Raw genomic sequence first — 19,566 nt, 5'->3', positions numbered from 1 at the left:
CTTCCTCTTCTTCTCTTCAGAAAAGAAGAGCTAGAAAAACTGTGGTCAAAGAGACAAACAGAGCAGGGAATCAGGGAGATAGAGGTAGCAGAAGGAGAAGGGCTGGAGATGAGGGCCTCAGTTCAACCCAGGTCTCATGAAATCTCACAAGACTAACTAGAATAGCTCTATTAGTTTATGAAAATTCACTGGCATCAAAGAAGGATGCCAGCACCAAAGGTAGAGAACTCTTTTGCCTAAGTGCTGGTGCAAATTAAACTTTTCAAGAGGAAGATCAGCATTGGTAAATGTATGCCATTGACTAGCTATAGCATTTGACTTCAAGGAAAGGAATAAAAATGGTTTATGAGCATAATGGAAAATGCAGCAGAACAAGCACATCTAATTGGAAAGCAACACGGACCAGCACTAAAAACTGTCTTCAGTTTAACTTGCTGCAAGCAATCATCCTAATTGTTTCCTGTTACTCATTCCTCATATAGTTATTACAAGCATGGCTTTTTTTTAAGAACTCATTTGCATATTAGGCCACACCCCTGGCACCAAGCCAGCTGGAACTGCATTCCTGCACATTCCTGCTAAATAAAAGAGTCCTGATTACAAGTCTGAACAGAATGGACAGGAAGCAAGAGGAAATATTCAGTTACAAACATTGTTGATTTGTCTACACTTCTTGGTGAATGTAGCTTCATAATGTTGGAGACATTTCATATGGGAGGTATCGTTATTATCTAAGCAATTACAAAAACTAAAATTCATAATGAGAGTAAGATATAGTATTTCCCAGCAAGACCTATCCACTCACACATGAAATGAATAAAAAGGGCCACTTTTTTGATGCCCAAGTACCCATCTAACACTGCAGAATTATTTGGAAGAACTGATCTAGCAAATATGAACAAGCACCAAATGCAATCAGTGGTCTCTGGTCCCTGTTTTTAAATTTTAAAAAAAGAAATGTCTTAAGTTTAAACTTCCCTGAGTTACTAAAAATACAAGTGTTTCCACAAAGTCCTTTAATTCTTTCTACTACTATCAATTCCAGCGCTCTGCTTCTTTACTACTACATGTGGAATGTCTCCCCATTTCAACTGTGATCAATATCTTTGACCTGTACCTCCCTTCCAAATTTAAACAGTGATTCAAAACAGACAGTAGTGGAGAAGTTCAATTATCAAGTTCAATTGTCTAAAAATGTCAGCATGGAACATGGCCTGGAAATCATGTTGCTTCATTATTTGTCTTAATTCTGTATTTAATACTATTAACATTGGGTGAAATATGTTTGCATATGTTCTCTTGTGTGCATGAATACACATGTAAGCAACCTCTGTGATATTTACTTACACTTATTTATAGGTAAGTATACCTAAATAAGTTCAGAGGATGGATAAATAATTCAACTAGGAGTCATGGAAAACATTATCAAGACAATCCTAAACAGGCACACCTTTCTAAGGCTGTTGAAGCCAAAGGGCTTAGAAGGGTGTAACCCTGTTTAGGATTGCACTGTATGCCAGAGTACAAAATCCTGAGCAATGCCTGCTTGCAGAGAGATCTCCTTAGAATTCAACAGGACTCTATTTAATTCCTGGCCCTTCATAGGCAAACATGTAATGTGGCACGGCAGTCTGGAGAAGAAAGGCAGTCTGCACTTCCCATTACCCAACCTTCCTCCTATGCCCAGTCAAATTCTAGAAATTTCAAAGCCTATGAAACTTGACCAAACTAAAGAGAATGGCTAAATGGTGAGTGAGCTAGGAGGCATGATCAAACTCCAGCCTTTGTCATGTTTGTATGTGTACCTGCTCATAGATACCAAAAGGAGGAGAGAGAAATGGGGCCTATGATGACTCCTTCACAGATTAATGGCAAACTTTAGTACATAAAAGATTTTTCAAGAAGCATCCACCAGCAAAAGTTTAAATAGATCTCATTGCTGCTTCTAGATTTTCCCTAATGGTTTACATTTGTGGCATATTCTAGGTATCATTGCAAATTAACAGTGGTATTCTAAAACTTGCAATCCTTATGAGATTAGCTTCACTAATCACAAACATTGTGAAATCAATTAATTTCCAGGAGCACAGATCAATGAAACCAGTTACATACACAGCCTTAGGAAGTTAATTAATCTCTGGGAATAGTGCATGCATGCACCATGAAACTGGAAGCAACTTTGTTATTTCTTTCAAGTTTAAAAAGAGGTTAATGGATCACAACTCAGGGATGGAGAATGCTGTGCCAAAACTAAGAATTCCTAGTTGTATGCATACATTAGACATGTATGGTAGTCTGTGCCATGATGAACACATGAAACTGCAGTTAAAGCAATCAGTTTGATGTTGGCTTAGAGAATATGGAATCCAAATGCCACATGCTATTAACAAAGCATATGTAAAACATTTACAGTGATATATATATATGATATATACAGTGACACAATAATAAGTGTATTCAATATGCTCCAAAGTGCTCCTTCACAGTGCTCCTTCACAGGTACAGCAGGATAAGAGGCAATGCAAATACTGAATGGGTAGCACAATACTTAATGCTTATTAGCTCAAGTTCCTGGAGCAAGTCAGCCATCTTGGGTTTATGATTTTTCCTTATTGCAGCATTTACATTCTCTGTGTCTTGAGTGAGAATGGGAAGCCCAGCAAAAATTCATTTCTAGAACCAACCTAGTGTCTTCCAGCTGCATCCGTTCAAATGGTATTACAAATGAGACAGATGGTTATGTGGTATTATTTGGCAAAGATACTAAAGGAACAATGGTTTTATGACATCTTTTCTAAGCTAACAGTACTAAGTAAGCAGATATTTTTGATTCAAAATAGAAAGAGAGAAAAATCATCTAATTGTCAGCTTTTACCATCAGACAACTTTCAGGAATTATTAAAGGTTGTTTATTGATTGTTTCTGTCTTATTTCTCATGTTTCCAAGGTTCTTCTTCAACGGCATTGAAGTCTGAAGATTTCCCATTGGTTGCCAAGGTTACCTGCAAGGAATTACCATCAATATCTAACTTAAAGGTCAAGGCACTTTGGTAGAAAAAAATCATAAATTAATCAGAATATGTACAAGATTTACATTAAATCCATGTATAAATGTAATTATGCATATAAATCTGTTTTTATTTTGTACTGAATCAGTTCTGCCTTTTGAATTATTTTGTGATCTGTAGAAAGAATGCAGAATTATAAAACAGGTAGTAAAGAACGTAGAAATTAGAGTTGTAGTTCCATTGTGTGTGTGTGTATGCAAGCCTCAGATTCAGTGGGAGTTCACAGGAGCACAGCTCCTGAACCTTTATGAGAGTTCCACCTTCTGAGAGTTCCAGCTCCTTGTCCATTGAATAGTATTGCAGCTGCATAACAATCCCTGGATGAGCTCCACCTATTTTTCTACAAAATGACCCCTGTATATATGGCTTTTTAATAGCAGGAACTCCTTTGCATATTAGGCTACACTCCCCTGATGTAGCCAATCCTCCAAGAGCTTACAGGGCTCTTCTTACAGGGCCTACTGTAAGCTCTTGGAGGATAGGCTACATCAGGTGGGTGTAGCCTAATATGCAAAGGAGTTCCTGCTACAAAAAAGCCCTCTGTGTGTGTATGTGTGTGTATATTACACACACACACACACACTCTTATATGCACAACAACAAATAGCAGAATTTATCTGCTACAAAGAAGTATTAGGAAAATCATTACTATGTCTCATTGTGTATGTTAAAGATGCAACAGACATGTCAGACTCTCAGATATTTCACAGTTCAAAGTTAACTTGATAATAATAGTGGTCAATTGACCAATGGTCAATTATTCCATGGGAAATACTGGCTTGTAAGCAACATCTCAACAGTCAATATTTTTAAAAACCTACCATGTGTAACAGCTATCCAGTAAAGATGCCCTATGCATTACTGGGTAAGCCAAAATGGCTCTTGCGGTTTGGGCAGAAATGAACTGGACCTTTACATAGTAAGGGTGCTTTCCCTCTAATTCTAAATGGAATCCCATTATCACCTAGCTTACCTTCTATGTTCTGGCCTCAGCTTCACATGAAAACTGAAAGACAGGATTGATATTCCACATGCATGGAAGCATTGGGATATGAAGACATGACAAAATGCAGTTATGTCTGAAAACAAAGCCAGCCTTTTTCTTAATTAAAAAAGGGAAACACATGCATTATAAAGAATGATACACAGAGTTGGAGCTGAAATTATAGGTTAATTCACAAAAGAAATATGTAAAGTATGATTTAAAAAGGCAGAAAAAACAAAAACAAGTTAACATAATTTCTTATAAATATATATTATACATTAGTGAAGTGCAAACTAGAAAGCCATGCAGAATATATTACAGAAAATGAAATGTTATTGTATCAGTAACTGGGTAAAAAACCCCACCACCCAGCCCTGACCAGAGTTTCAGCTAACTTCTCCTTTTTTCATTCATACATTTTTTGCATTCATACATAATTCTAAATGTGACTTCACATGTATCAAAGTTAATGAGAACTATTTAGAAACATTTTTTTAAAAAAAATTACTTTCCATATATCATGGGAAGAGATAAAATAATTTTAAGTCTCATTCTGTCAAGCACTTAATTTGGGTAGGATCCTATTAGCTATTTGTAAAGTATGGAACTACTTCCACACCATATAAGGTTTTGAAATTAAAGAAATACCTACTCATAGTTCCACAACAGTAGTGTATCTTTAATAAACGTATGAAATCTAGGGGTGCAAGCTCTGGGTTAGGAAATACCTGGAGGTTTGGGGGTTGCAGCCTGGGGAGGGTGGGGTTTGGGGAGTAGAGGGACCTCAGCAGGGTAAAATGCTATAGGGTCCACCCTCCAAACAACCATTTTCTCCAGGAGAACGTATCTTAGTTGTCTGGAAATCAATTGTAATAACAGGAAATCTCCAGGTACAACCCTAAATCTGTCTCTAATTATATTAGTTACATGTATAACATTCAATATATGAAATGACCTGTGTGAGAGAGCACTCCTGCAGCTCAGAAACCCAATATGGGACAGAGCCATCAAAGTTTATCTCCTCTGGTTTCTCAACAGGTATTTGGAAATATCAATTTCTGGCAGTGAGATAAATGGCCACCCATCTGAAGTATGAATCAAAATGCAAACAGCCATGTCAAGGTCCTGATATATATCTCATTCTGTCAACTTGCATCTGTATTTTAATTTAAAGAGACACTGATTCCCAAAAAATAACTCATTCTGCAACTTTTTCCAGTCAGGGCCAGGCTAGTCGTTGTTAATAAGCCCACTCCTGGATCTTATTTAGCTGGTAGAGTTTCCTGTATCTCACTTCACTCTTGATCAGGAAATTCTTGTTTTAGTGCTTTCTTAAACCAAGTTATTTCCATGGTAAATTATACAGAAACAATAGCATTGGCATAGAAATTATCCAACATGACAATAAATATAAAAACATGCCAGGTGAGTTCAAGAGCCTCCAGACTGTGAGGTGGTACACAACACTTGTGTATTTGTACAGTGTATCATAGAAAGCAATAATCTATACAAACATTGGACTGGCATTTTACCCAGACTTAAATACATTGGTGACACAAAGGAAAGTACTCTCTTTCCTATACACTTCTTTCTTTCCGCTAACTTTGTATAAATGAGAATTTTTTCCTAGTTTTCTCTTTACTTTCTTACATCCCAATCATAACTATTGTTTGTTCTGAAGTAAGCCTAGCTAGGTTGGATCCTACCAATTATTTTCTACTGGTAAAAGAGGGAGGGCCTTTTTTAAAACACACAAAAAAGAATATGCTAGGGTATGTAGGTGGAGAAATGCCATGTGAGATATGGGATTGCAGTGAGGAGGGGAATCAGGCAAGATCAAGCAGAAAAGCTGCTAGAATCCAAACCAGTCAATATGACTGGTTATCCAGTTAAGCATGCATAGGATTTCAGCCTTTGTCTGATATTTTGATAAATGAGTAGAACACAGTGCACTAGAAAGTTTTCCTGAGCAACCCACATTGAAATGCATAGCTCCCATGAATCTCCTATTCATTTCAGTTAGAGCTGCACATGAAAATTTGATGGATTGTGCCCTTTGCGATTTGGAATCTTTTTCTGAATCAACTGCTATACTCTAGGGTTGCCAATCCCCAGGTGCGGGCAGGGGATCCCCCAGTTTGGAGGCCCTCCCCCCACTTCAGGCTCATCAGAAAGTGTGAGGGGGGAATGTCTGCTGGGCACTCCATTATTCACTATGGAGACTGATTCCCATAGGGTATAATGGATAATTGATCCATGGGTATCTGGGGCTGTGGGGGGGGGGCTGTTTTTTGAAGTAGAGGTACCAAATTTTCAGCACAGCATCTGGTGCCTCTCCCCAAAATACCCTCCAAGCTCCAAAAATATTGGACTAGGGGGTCCAATTCTATGAGTCCTAAAATAGGTTCCCCTACCCCTTATTTCCAATGGAGGGAAGGCATTTAAAAGGTGTGTGGTCCCTTTAAATGCGATGGCCAGAACTCCCTTTGGAGCAATTATACTTGTCATAACCTTGCTCCTGGCTCCACCCCCAAAGTCCCCAGATATTTCTTGAATTGGACCTGGCAACCCTACTATACTCAGTCCTGTTCCTAAGCAGAAAACTCACTGAGAGGGAACAGCATTCTTCCCGCAATAGAGAAAGAATGTTCAGCAATTGTGGGATCCATACCATTTGAAACAATATATGTGGGGAAGAAAGTTCATCTTCTGCACAGACCACTCCCCTTTGTGTTGGCCACAAAATGTAAAGGGGGGAAATGGCACTTTATTAAGATGAAGCATGACACTCTGAAAGGATGTGAAAATGTGGTCGCAGATGCTTTGTATAGATAATGCTGAAGCAGAATCCAAAAGGAATATAATAGTGACATAAAACCAGTATTAAAAGTAATGTGGTTCTGGGGGAAAAAAACAATTTTTATACCTCTTGCCCAAGTGAGTCCTGTATAAATATCATCCACGCAATGTCCTCTAGCATAGGGGTGGCCAACGGTAGCTCTCCAGATGTTTTTTGCCTACAACTCCCATCAGCCCCAGCCATTGGCTATTCTGGCTGAGGCTGATGGGAGTTGTAGGCAAAAAACATCTGGAGAGCTACCGTTGGCCACCCCTGCTCTAGCAGAAGGGCATGTGCCAAAGGCCTCTGGTTCTTCCCTCCAGCCATCACAGCAAATCCTGGCCTACAGGAGTAGTATGCAAAATGCTCAGTGGCATTAGCCTACGAGAGGCTGTGGAATCTCTGGGACAGGGTGGGTGAAAAAAAAGTGGGTTATCACATCAGATAGGACTTGGATAAGTCATAGAAAAATAGATAAAACTATCAAGAGATTAGTCAAGAGATTAGGTGAGGCTCTGAAGGTAAAGAAAAAGAGACATCTATAGTGTAGGTGCACAGGGCTCAGGGACCAATTGAAAGGCAGGCTGTTCTAAATCAGAGTTTCTGCTATCCCTTGCTTTAAATAACCAAATTACATTCTTTGCCTTATCTACCAAGCCACTGAATTCTAAGGAAGAGATAATAAACTTATTCCTTTTGTTGTGAAATGAAAATGTTGGTTAAATCACTGGGGGGAGGGGGGGGAGATGGTGATGGGGAAATAGTAAAAATTACCTCAGACTCCCATTCTACCTCCCCAGGCTTCCTTTGTAATAGCAGCATGTAATCCAGAACAGTTATTTGTTAACATTGCCTTACTGACCACTCACAACCAACATCATACCTAGATTAATTTGGCCACTGAGTGCAATGGAAGGATTTGGAAAGGGGAGGGGTCTTCTCACTGAAATTTTTTTCAGGAGACAAGTGTAGCTAGCCCTGTTGCCATAGGATCTGTTCTCTACCCTTGCTGATAACTCCACCTTTGCTCAATTAGAGGAAGTGCTTGTTTGTCTCTGGGAAATCAGTGAATGACAAAGCAGATTCTGATGCTATATTCTCTCTTTTCAGCTTCCCTAATACACTGTGCAACACCATGTTATTTGTAAACATCGTGCACAAATGCAGTCTAAACAATGTTGAAAAAAATCTTTAAATCAAGTCAATGTGCACAGCATCTGGTGTCCAATGAAGTCACATCATTAGTGAGAAATAAAAAATAATTACATGCAGGTAAAAAAAAATAATACAGGAAGATGAAGTGTTACTGGCTAGATGCAAGTCTCAATATCCATAAATGTGAACGGTACCTTGCATTCATCTATTATCACAGAGTTGTGAGCTGTATAAACACATTGATTTGAACTGTTTTCCTTGTGATTTTTCAGGTCATCATAAATTGACTGAGTCTTCGTCATTTCAATATCTTCATGTCCTCTGTGATGGGAATCTAAGTTGTCCAATTCTGCCTTAGACAGATGATAGACAATGCCAGCTCCAAATGAGTCTCCTACAACATTGACTGATGTTCTCATTCGGTCCCTGAAAGAAAAGGAAAAAACCCACAACATATGAAAGTTGTAAAGTTGAGAACAGTGTGAGTTTCTGGAAATCCAATTGTATGAAAAACAGAAGGATAAGAATGTAATGAAAGTTCCGTATCACAGTGATTTTTGTTTTTATTTATATTCTGTTCAAAATGTTAAAAAATTGTTAACAGTCAGAAGATCTAGTAATTTACATGGCTATGATTCTGCTAATTTAAAATTTGACGGAACCTGCCACTCTTTACAACCTTTAATACCAGTTCTCTTTTTACAAAGAGATTCCAAAACAATGGAACACAATGCAATAAAAAATATCTGCAGTACTTCAGAGTTATTTTATTCTTTTTAAAGGGCAACCAGATGGTAAAAAAGTGATATTTCTAAGGATTTTCTTCAATTAAAAACAGCTTTTTAGCAGCCAGGGCAGATGTGAACATATCCAAGCAAGTAAGCTCATGATAAAACAGCAGGCTAGCCCACAGAAAAATTCCAGAAACAACAGAGAATGCTTTTTATTAGGACCAACTAACCATTGCAATATTGATGACTAAGCCTGAAACCCTAAAAACATTTCCTTGGAAGTAAGCTTCATTAAATAAAATGGGGCTTACTTCCAAGTAGACATCTTTAGGATTGTTCCCTGAAAATATTGTGCATGCAGCCACCATGGGTCTCTGAACAGTATTTTCAATAAAGCTTGTTGCCTATTACGTGGGATCACTTATTAGTCAGGATGAGTCCACATGATTCCCTCCTGGTGAAAACTGTCCTAGAGCTGATTGGTTATGTCATGCCCAGTGTTCCCTCTAAGCTGAGTTAGTGTGAGCTAGCGCACAGATTTTTAGCCTCCAGCTCACACATTTTTTTCTTAGCTCAGGAAGGATGACCCCAGAACACAATAATTTATACAGTAGCTCACAACTTTAATACCACTAGCTCACAAAGTAGAATTTTTGCTCACATGACTCTGCAGCTTAGAGGGAACATTGGTCATGCCTAATTTTTGAAACCTTTCTTCTTTGTGTAGATCTCTTTTATCGATGCAGCATATTATGCCCAGACAACTTATTGAATGTAAACAGACAAAGAAAATCACTTTATACAATCCCACTTAAATGTATTTGGTGGGGCTTACTCCCAACGAAGTGTTCTTACGATTGCACTGTTAGGCTACAGCTCCATGCACAATATAGTTAGCCATCACTGGGGTTTACTTTCAATTAAATTTGCATAGGATACAGTTGCGTGATCTTGAAAGTCTTAATCAGTCTGGCCAACCAATTATTCAGACCAGGTTTACAATCTGACTAGGAATAAAGCCTGTTATGAAGGAAAATACAACAGGCTCTAGACAGAGGCTCTGGTCGAGTGCTCCCCATCACTGTCTTTCCTCCCATCCAAGTGAAGGCATTCACTCCCCCCCCCACCTCAAGGGGAGCTGATCTCTGCCATCTGGAGAGCAGTTGTAATTCTGAGTGATCTCCAGCCCTCACTTGGAGATTGGCAACAGTGGTTCTGCAGGAAGAAATGGCATTGCACTTGTCTAAGGTCCCACCCCTCCTCAAACCCTGAAGTCCCACTCTTCCTCCAGGTCCCACTCCTCAAATCTTCAGGAATCTCCTAACCTAGAGTTGGCAACCCTATCTCCTTTCCCTTATTTTAATTTAATCTAACCCTAACCCTACCTCTCCATTTTGGAGGTTCCTAGTCAACAGAAAGCTTTCACCTTGGCAAGAGCCCTTCCATCTGCAGTTGTAGATGGGAGACTTAAAAAAAACTCCCATGAAGGAGAGAACCTGTCCATGTGGCACTGATGAGGTGGAATCTATAGAACATATATTGTTTCTGTCAGGAAGTTCGATCTAATGTAATTTCCCCTCTGCTTAACAATTACTTAGGTTGTTCTGTTGCAGATATTTTAAGGAAGCTTTTGATGGGTTTGAAGCCACAGGTCACTATTAGCAGTGCTAAATTTTTCTCAGCAGCTTGTAGAATTAGGTGTGACATTTTAGGTATAGATTCTAAATTTTAGAGCTATATAATAGGTCCAGATTTTGAGTTCTTATGTATGGATTGTAAATGTTAAATCTTAGAGATATTCCTGTTATATTTAGATCAATTTTATTCTTAAATGTTTTATATAACAGTTTTTGCTTTTGACTTGTACTGGTCATTGGCCAAATAAATTGATTGATTGATTTAATTTAATTTGTGATTTATACCCTGCCCTATCCCGCTAGGCGGGCTCAGGGTGGCTTACAACATTAAAACATTGCAGTAGCAATAAATGAAACATCCAATTAAACACAATACATTTAAAATATCTCATAAACATAATACATAAAACAAAGGGTCACAATTCCAACAATAATACAGCCAGAAGCCACTGTTCAGCAGTTATCTGCCCCTCTGACTTCAGCTTTCCTCCCTTCCTGCAGCCTCCACATAGGCAAATGAAAGTCTTTCTCCACAGGTGGGAGGACCAAGACAACTTACATTGTTCTCCTCTCACAACTCTGTGAAGCAGGTTAGGCTGGAAATGTGTGACTGGTCCAAAATCACCCAGTCAGCTCCCACAGCAAGAACCTGGGTCTGGCAGGCCCTGCTCTGAAGACCTGACTCCTATGCCTCCTCAGACTCCACCACAGAACCCAGAATTGGCAGCTGTAGTCAGGACTGACCCGAATGAGTTCTGCCTCAGACATCTGTAGTGATACCTTTCAGACCAACAGTCTCTCTCTGACAATGTTGTTGGTCTTCAGCACAGGACTTCAATTTCTCTCTCTCTCTGTATCTGCACAGTATGCCATTTCCTGCCCCCTTTCCAGAGGAGTCCTCAGCCAAGCAAAGGAAGCCTTTCTCTGGCTGTCTCCCTCCTCCTCCCTCCCTCAGCCAATCGAAGGAAGGTTTTCTTTCCTCTTTGAATCAGTGCGACAGGCAGCTCAGCCAATAGGAGGAGAGAAGGGAAAGCCAGTAACTGCCAAAACTAAGGTTGTTTGCCTTTCACTGACAAACCAGCTTTGCTGGGTAGCAACAGCCACTCGGGTGGGAGAGAGGCATGGACTCAACCAATGGCACACAAGTACTCATGATTGATAGTTTGATGGGCTAAAGGTTGATGAAGTGCAGTCCCATCCTGTCCCAACCAATGAGGGAGCTGGGATCTGCCAACATGAAACTGGTTTTATGTCTATGGATTATGTATCTAATGAATAAAAATGAAAGATTAAGCAATCACAGAAGCAATGTGCTTTATTTAACCAAGTTGTTTAAGAATCAGCCTTCTTGGGTCAGTTACTACTGCTGTCCCAGCAAGAGAGAGAGAGAGAGAGATCTGCCATCAGAGCAGCATTTTAAATACAGAGTAGGTTTAGGGTTGCCAGCCCCCTTGATGGAGGCGGGGATCACCTGCCACCAGGCCCCACCCCTCCATCACTAATCAACTGGCTGGTGGTGGGACATACCAGAAGAAAGAGGAAGGCCTAGAGGCCATAGCATTGCATAGAAATTGACATCAGCAACATCTGTGAAATGTTCTGGTATTTGGGCAAAAAACTCTATAGCAGAAGCCATTTTCACCATAGAGTTGTTCAAACACTAGAGCGTTGCAGGGATCTCACAGCATGATGATGTCACTTCCCATGTGATGCTAGTGATGTGGCTTTCCATTTTCCCCTGGTAAGTCTCCCCCCAACACAATTCTCTGCCAGTTGCCAAGAGGGACCTGGCAACCCTAATTAGGTTAGAATGCCTTCCTAAGATAAGGGAATGGGAAACGAAACAACAACAATAATTTAAGATGAACCTAAAAACCACTGATCTAAATCCTTTTTTAAACTTTTAATTTCTCTTCCAAATGTGATGGGTTATTTGTTATTACACAGAATGATGTACAATTATTTTAAAGCTTTATACTTCATGTCTCTGCTTGTTCCATCTCTGAGGATAAAAGCACAGAAACCTATAGGATGATCATTTGTATTTTGTGAATAGATAGTGTGGCAGTTAAACAGCATATACCTAGAGCCATGAAGGTCCAAGGGGAAACTGGGAAAAGCTCGATATTTTGCAATTTTTCTTGTGGACTTCTAACATTTGAGTTTTTCTGGAGAAAATGAAAGTTTTAAAGGGCAAATTCTATAGATTCTAGAGGAAATCACTCCCTAAATTCCCTCTCCACAGGCACCACCCACAAATATCCAGGAATTTCTCAGGTTAAGGTTGGCAGACCTACTTTTTCACCATAAAAAGGCTATGATCTGGAAACATGGGACCTTTTTTTAAAAAAAAAAAGCAGTGGGGAGAGAACTTGATAAGACTGAGTGAACAGCAGGCTGGATCCAAACCTTCATTTCCCCAGTGTGATACTAAATTTTCAAGGATAACTCTATTTCAGCAATTGTTTTAAAAGATGAATCTGAACCAGTTACACAAGTCTGTTCTTTCTAATCCATGTTTCTCAAGGTATAAAATCTCTGTATTGAAGACCTTTCAGTGACATTTGCTAAGCTTGTCAACTTCCCCTTTTGAAAGTCTACCATTCTTGGCTACCTCTAATAACATTGGATTAATTCAAGCTGTTGGCAAATAGCACTGTTCTTTAAAATGCAACTTCACATTTTATTCACTTTGGAGGAGCTGTAAGATATTTAACAACTTTCAAAGATTTCCTAGTGAAAAGACTTTCTATAATTTTTTCATTCTAAAGAGATGAAAAGATAAAATTCATCTAGTGTATTCTTCAGCTATGGACTTCTAGTTACAGAATTTGTAACCCAGGTCTCTAGCAATTTTTAACCAAAATCTATGCACTGTAATAAAATGTAAGATGGGAACTTCTTATAATCTTTCTTGAACTGCTGATTTTCTAAGATTTCTAAGATAATGGAGGAGATTTGCACCATCTTGAATTTGAAAAACCATTCGCTGGATTCAGATGGCCAATTTGAGCTGACATAGGCACTTCCCCCAGGCAGATTAAAAAGTCAAGGTTAGACAGACACAGCTGCCACCCATTCCGCTTTTGCACTCACACCATCCTCCAACATCTCTGAGACGGATCAAATAGCTACCAGTAGAGAAGTGGTAGCAAAATATTCTGCTGCACTCCTCCCACGTTTCCTGGCATCTGACCGCAGGAGCACGCAAGCAAGGCAAACTGGTGGTATGGATCTGCCAATCCACTCTAGATGCTCACTGGTGTTCTTTTTTTAAAAAAAAAAAATCACTGCCACTGAGTGCATGAGCGCATAAGCGCATGGCCATTAAAAATGTAAGAAAAAAGAGAAACCCAAACTGCACTAAGCGGATGGGATGCAACAACCATGCGAGCATGCCAAAGCACCCCCCCCCCCACACACACACGATATATGGACGCCTTAACAGGATTTGTGAACAGGATTTGTCCACTCCATTTTGGGGTGGTCCAATTTGAGACGCCGCCCATGTGCACAGAGCTGCCCGTTGTACCCACCCATAATGCTCTCCAAACTGCTTCTAGGTTAAGCTATTTAGTCTATACATAACACAAAATCAAAGAATTTGTAAATAGGATCTTTAAACTGTAATTTGAGGTACTTCTTAGTTGCAAAATATAATATTTTCCTGTTTGCTAGCAACATTATCAGGATGGCAATGTACACTTATTCAGGGGGGTAGCTGTGTTGATCTGAAGCAACAGAACAAAGTTTGAACCCAGTGGCACCTTTAAGACCAACAAAGTTTTATTTACAGTATACGCTTTTGTGTGCAAGCACACTTCATCAGATACACTGAAACAGTTTCCGCAAGCCTAACTTATGGGGGTGGGGTGGGCGGTTGCTGTCAGGAATAGCCACAGAATCAAGATGCATAAGCGCTGGGTGTTTATAGCTGAGACTGGATGCAAGAAAGATCTGTGAATGGCAGTAAATTAGCATAGAAATACAAGCAATAACAAATGTGGGAATAAGGCACCTACATGTCAAATATAATTCAAATCTGGGTACAGGCGAAAATTGAGAGATTTAGTGTGTATGCTCTTTAAGATTAATTGAAACAGATTACCTTGTGATTCTTGATGTCAGATTTGTGTCCATTTATCCTTTGACATAGGATTTGACCTGTTTGTCCTTTGTAGAGAACTGACAGGCATTATTGGCATTTAATGGCATATACAATGTTAGACGATGAGCATGTGAATAAGCCACTGACAATAAGTTATTACTCTTTACTCTCAGGGGGGATTTTGCCTATAAAATGGGAGTATAAATGGTCTATGAGAAAAATACAATGGCACCTGACCTAAAAGACTAACAATTATCCCAGTATGTTTTGAGTCTTTAGTGCCAGAGGACTTCTATTTTGTTTTGCTACAATAGACTAATGCAGTTATCCCTCTGGAATGATCATGTAGGGCACTGACAATGAGATCGTTTCATTGAAAAAAAAAATTGTACACAAAGGCTTTTTTATATCAGGGATGAAGTAACCCTCACAAGTAAAAAAAAGAGATGAGTTCAGTATTTTTTACCTTAAATATACTTTTAAAATATATATTTTACCTCAAATATACAGCATGGCCCATTGTGAAGAAAAATACAACAGACTCTAGAAAAAGGCTCTGGGTGAGTACCACCCCCCGCCCCCGCTGTCTTCCCACCCAAGTGAAGGCATTCACTCCCCCCACATCAAGGGGAGCTGATCTCTGCCATCTGGACAGCAGTTGTAATTCTGAGTGATCTCCACCCCTCACCTGGAGATTGGCAACAGTAGTTCTCCAGGAGGAAATGGCTAGTTTGGAGGGTGGCATGTATGGTATTGTACCTGTCTGATGTCCCACCCCTCCTCAAACCCCACCCTCTCCAGGCTCCATCCCTTAAATCTCCAGGAATTTCCTAACCCAGAGTTGGCACTCTCCTTCACTTTATCTGCCCCTCTGACTTCAGCTTTCCATTGCTTCTCCCCCTTCCTGCAGCCTCTACATAGGAAAAGGATAGTCTTTCTCCACAGTAGGGAGGGCACAGAAGTTTACATCACTCTCCTCTCTCCCCTTTGATCTGCACCACAATCCTGTGAGGTAGATGAGGCTGGAAGTGTGTGACTGGTCTGAAATCACCCAGTCAGCTTCCACAGCAAGAACCTGTGTCTGCCAGACCCCACTCTGAAGCCCCAGCACCTATGCCCTCCTCAAACTTCACCACAGAATCTCCAGGGATTTCCCACCAACCTGGAATTGGTAGCCCTAATCAGGACTGGCCCTAATGAGTTCTCCCTCAGAGGCCTTTAGTGATACCTTTTGGACCAACACTCTCTCCGATAACATTGACTTCAATTTCTCTCGGTCTCCCACTTTCCCTCCCTATCTCTCTCTCTCTCTGTATCTGGCCTACTGCAACAGGGCACCATTCTCCCCCCCCCCATCACTGGGTGTTTCCTTCCCAGAGGAGGATAGGGGGGAGTCCTCAGCCAATCAAGAGAAAGTGTTCCCTCCTCCTCTGTCCCTAAGCCAGTCAAGGGAAGGTTTTCTTTCTCTCCTCTGCAAAGCAGAACTACAGACAGCTTAGCCAATGGGAGAGTAGGGAGGGGCAGCAACTGAATAAACCAAGGTTGGTTGTCTTTTACTGACAGAATCAGTTTGGCTGGCTAGCAACAGCCATTTGGGTGGGAGAGAGGAGTGGAGTCAACCAATGAGTTCTCCCTTAAAGGCCAAAATAGGATTTGAAAGGGCCTCTCCCACTGGTTTCTATTGAGAGAACCAAGCTTGGTTGCTTTTTACAGAGAGAAGCAAGGTAAGTTGCCTAGCAGCTGCCACTGCCTAGCACAGAAGTGGCAAAACTTGCTTAACCAAGAGCCACACAGAATAAATGCCAGATGTTTGAGAGCTGCAACACATGAATGCCAGATGTTTGAGAGCTGAAAGGAAAAAAGGAAGGGTGGAAAGAAAACAAACAGATGTGGAGAAGGGAGAGGTGGAAAGAAAACACCTTTAACTTTAAATGCATTCTCCAAACTGCAGACTGGCTTGGCTTGGAGAAGTGCTTTAAAGAGAAAAATGCTTTCTCCAAGCTGGCTGACAGGGCAGTGGGGACTTCAAGAGCCATACAATAGGTTGAAGGAGCTGGGGATATTTAGCCTGGAGAGGAGGCGGCTGAGAGGTGATATGATCACCATCTTCAAGTACTTGAAGGGCTGTCATATAGAGGATGGTGTGGAATTGTTTTCTGTGGCCTCAGAAAGTAGGACCAGAACCAATGGGTTGAAATTAAATCAAAAGAGTTTTCGGCTCAACATCAGGACGAACTTCCTGACCATTAGAGCGATTCCTCAGTGGAACAGGCTTCCTTGGGAGGTGGTGGGCTCTCCTTCCTTGGAGGTTTTTAAACAGAGGTTAGATGGCCATCTGACAGCAATAAGGATCCTGTGAATTTAGGGGGAGATGTTTGTGAGTTTCCTGCACTGTGCAGGGGGTTGGACTAGATGACCCTAGAGGTCCCTTCCAACTCTATGATTCTAATATGTGTGAAAGAGCCACATATGGCTCCCAAGCTGCAGTTTGGCCACCCCTGGCCTAGCAATTTCCCCAGAGGGCCAATCCTAGTCTGTCCTGGGGCCACCAATGGGTGGGGGAGAACACAATCAGCCAATGCAATGTAAGAGCAGTTGATTGATGGTTTGACAGGCCAAAGGTTGATGCACCACAATCCCACCCAGTCCCAGCCAATGAGGGTCAAAAGGGGAATTATATATAAAAGATAACTTATTTTATTATTTAGTTAAGTAAGAACCAAACCAGTTGAAAATAAGTTCTGAGAAAAGCTGTGTGATTCAACTTGAAATAACTCTTAACATTAATATATTGATTTGTTTTGTTTTGTTTTTCCACAGTATATCATCAGGTTCTCCTCAGGCCTGAACTTCCGTCCCCATTTGGTATTGCCTTGAGATTCTCCTGCTCTATCTATGAATCTTTAATAGAGACAAATGTCATCACCTCAATCCACCACAAGAACTGCTTTAGAGGATTTATTTTTTACCACAACATTACTAAGTCTTACACTGAGCAGGACTGGATAACTCAACAGTAAACCCTTAGATCTGTCCTCTCTTGGCTTCTACTGGAAAATTATGATTTGGTAGTCTGTCCATATGGGCAGGGCTACTCTGTCAAGCCATGTATTTCAAGATGGCATTTCTTTGAAACAACAAACAATCACATGTACTCATTTAACACCTGCTGCTTTTGCTCCAAGATAAACATTTATTCAAAATACTAATATGGGCCCATGCCATGGGTCCCTGTGGTTTTTCTCTGTTTTGAGTCATAATTTTATACATACTGTTGTAATGCAGAATACCATCTTTTCCTTTGCCAGCTCTACTGGCTGTAGAGCAACACACTGGTTTCCATATACATAGGCTTCCCAACCCTCCCACCCTGGCGGGGGACCCCAGGATTTCCAGCCTCTTCTCCCGCTCCCCAAAAAAACGGAAGCGGGGGGAGGGGGAAACAGCGCCAAGGAGCGTGGCGAGCTGCCCCATCTCGGAACGGGTGATGCCACTGCGCTGCTGCCGCCTCTTCTCTGCTTCACCGTAGCTGCTCCTCCGAGATGGGCTCAGCCTGAGCCCATCTCAGAGGAGCAGCTAAGATGAAGCGGAGAAGAGGTGGCAGCAGCGCAGCGGCATCGCCCGCTCCACTCCACCTCTGAGGTAAAATCAGAGAAGGGGAGGGTGGAGGCAGGCCAGGAGCATGGCGAGCCGTGAATCTGGGTCTTTCTACGCTCCTGGGTCCTTCTACGCTCCTACGCCACGCTCCTGGCCGCGAATCTGGGTCCTTCTACGCTCCTACGCCACGCTCCTGGCCTGCCTCCACCCTCCCCTTCTCTGATTTCACCTCAGAGGCGGAGCGGAGCGGGCGACGCCGCTGTGCTGCCGCCTTTTCTCCACTTCCCTGTAGCTGCACCTCCGAGATGGGCTCAGCCTGAGGAGGAGCAGCTACGGAGGAGATGGGCTCAGCCTCTCGGAGGAGCAGCTACGGTGAAGCGGAGAAGAGGCGGCAGCTGCGCAGCAGCGTCGCCCGCTCCACTCCGCCTCTGAGGTGAAATCAGAGAAGGGGAGGGTGGAGGGAAGGAAGGCATTTAAAAAGTTGTGAGGTCCCTTTAATTGTGATGGACAGAACTCCCTTTGGAGTTCAATTGTGCTTGTCACACCCTTGCTCCTAGCTCCACCCCAGTGTCTCCTGGCTCCACCCCCAAAGTTCCCAGATATTTCTGGAATTGGACTTGGCAACCCTACATATACAGCAGGGGTTTCTATATACCTAGTTAAATGCATTACATTTGAGCAATGGCAGACAGAATTATACATGACATTAGAATTATTTAATATGCTAGAAGCATTTAAGGAGCCCTTTTAATTATGCAGCTGATTAGGAACTTGGCAAGGAAGTGCAGGCCAATGAATTAAGTGCTAGGTCTATGTAACTGTTCTGCAAAATCCACACTGGGTCCCACTCCACGGGACAAAAATGCATACCCAGTGATCTGTCACAGCCTCTATTGATAGGGTAACATATTGATTAGACCAGGAGTGTCAAACATGCATCCCGGAGGCGGAATCAGGTCCCCGGAGGGCTCCTTTCAGGCTTGCTCAATTGCATGGGAGCTACAGAGCAAAATCTTGATTTTCTCCATTGGTTGAGGCTCCTCCCCCTCTTGGTCCCCCAGAGAGAGAGGGAAAGAGCCAACGCTTCCTTTGCCCAGTTCCTTAGATCCCATGGGAGAAATACAAAGAAAGCACCTTTAAGACGAACAAGTGCTAATGGTTTAAGCATGTTTTATTTTAAGGGTTTTAAAAAAATCTTTAGTTGTGTTTGTCTGTGTCCTTTAAAAAGTTTATATCTCTGCTACCTAATCTTAAATAGGTATACACATGGCCCAGCCCAACATGGCCCAGCCCAAGGTCTCATTTATGTCAGATCCAGCCCTCATAACAAATGTTTGACACCTCTGGATTAGACTATATGTGTGAGCACATGGTTACTGTCATATCTGTGAAATGCAGATCTGGCACCTCTGTACAGTCAGGATTACAGGTTCAGGTGGGTAGCCA

At 41.4% G+C, this 19,566-nt stretch overlaps 1 protein-coding gene across 1 annotated transcript in view; it reads right to left on the bottom strand.

The window, feature by feature from the left end:
- Window positions 1-2,484: 2,484 nt before the first annotated feature.
- Window positions 2,485-19,566, bottom strand: part of SLC1A2 (solute carrier family 1 member 2) — a 211,532-nt gene continuing 194,450 nt past the window's right edge. Inside the window, exons 10-11 of the mRNA XM_060262226.1 lie at window positions 8,242-8,473; window positions 2,485-3,002 (exon numbers count right to left, since the gene is read on the bottom strand). Coding sequence (XP_060118209.1) covers window positions 2,928-3,002; window positions 8,242-8,473 — 307 coding nt within the window. The 3' untranslated portion in view covers window positions 2,485-2,927. The remainder of the gene's footprint in view (window positions 3,003-8,241; window positions 8,474-19,566) is intronic.

This window comes from Heteronotia binoei, chromosome 21 (assembly GCF_032191835.1).
Source record: "Heteronotia binoei isolate CCM8104 ecotype False Entrance Well chromosome 21, APGP_CSIRO_Hbin_v1, whole genome shotgun sequence".
Taxonomy (NCBI): Eukaryota; Metazoa; Chordata; class Lepidosauria; order Squamata; family Gekkonidae; genus Heteronotia; species Heteronotia binoei.
This window is presented reverse-complemented; position numbering and strand designations above follow the sequence as displayed.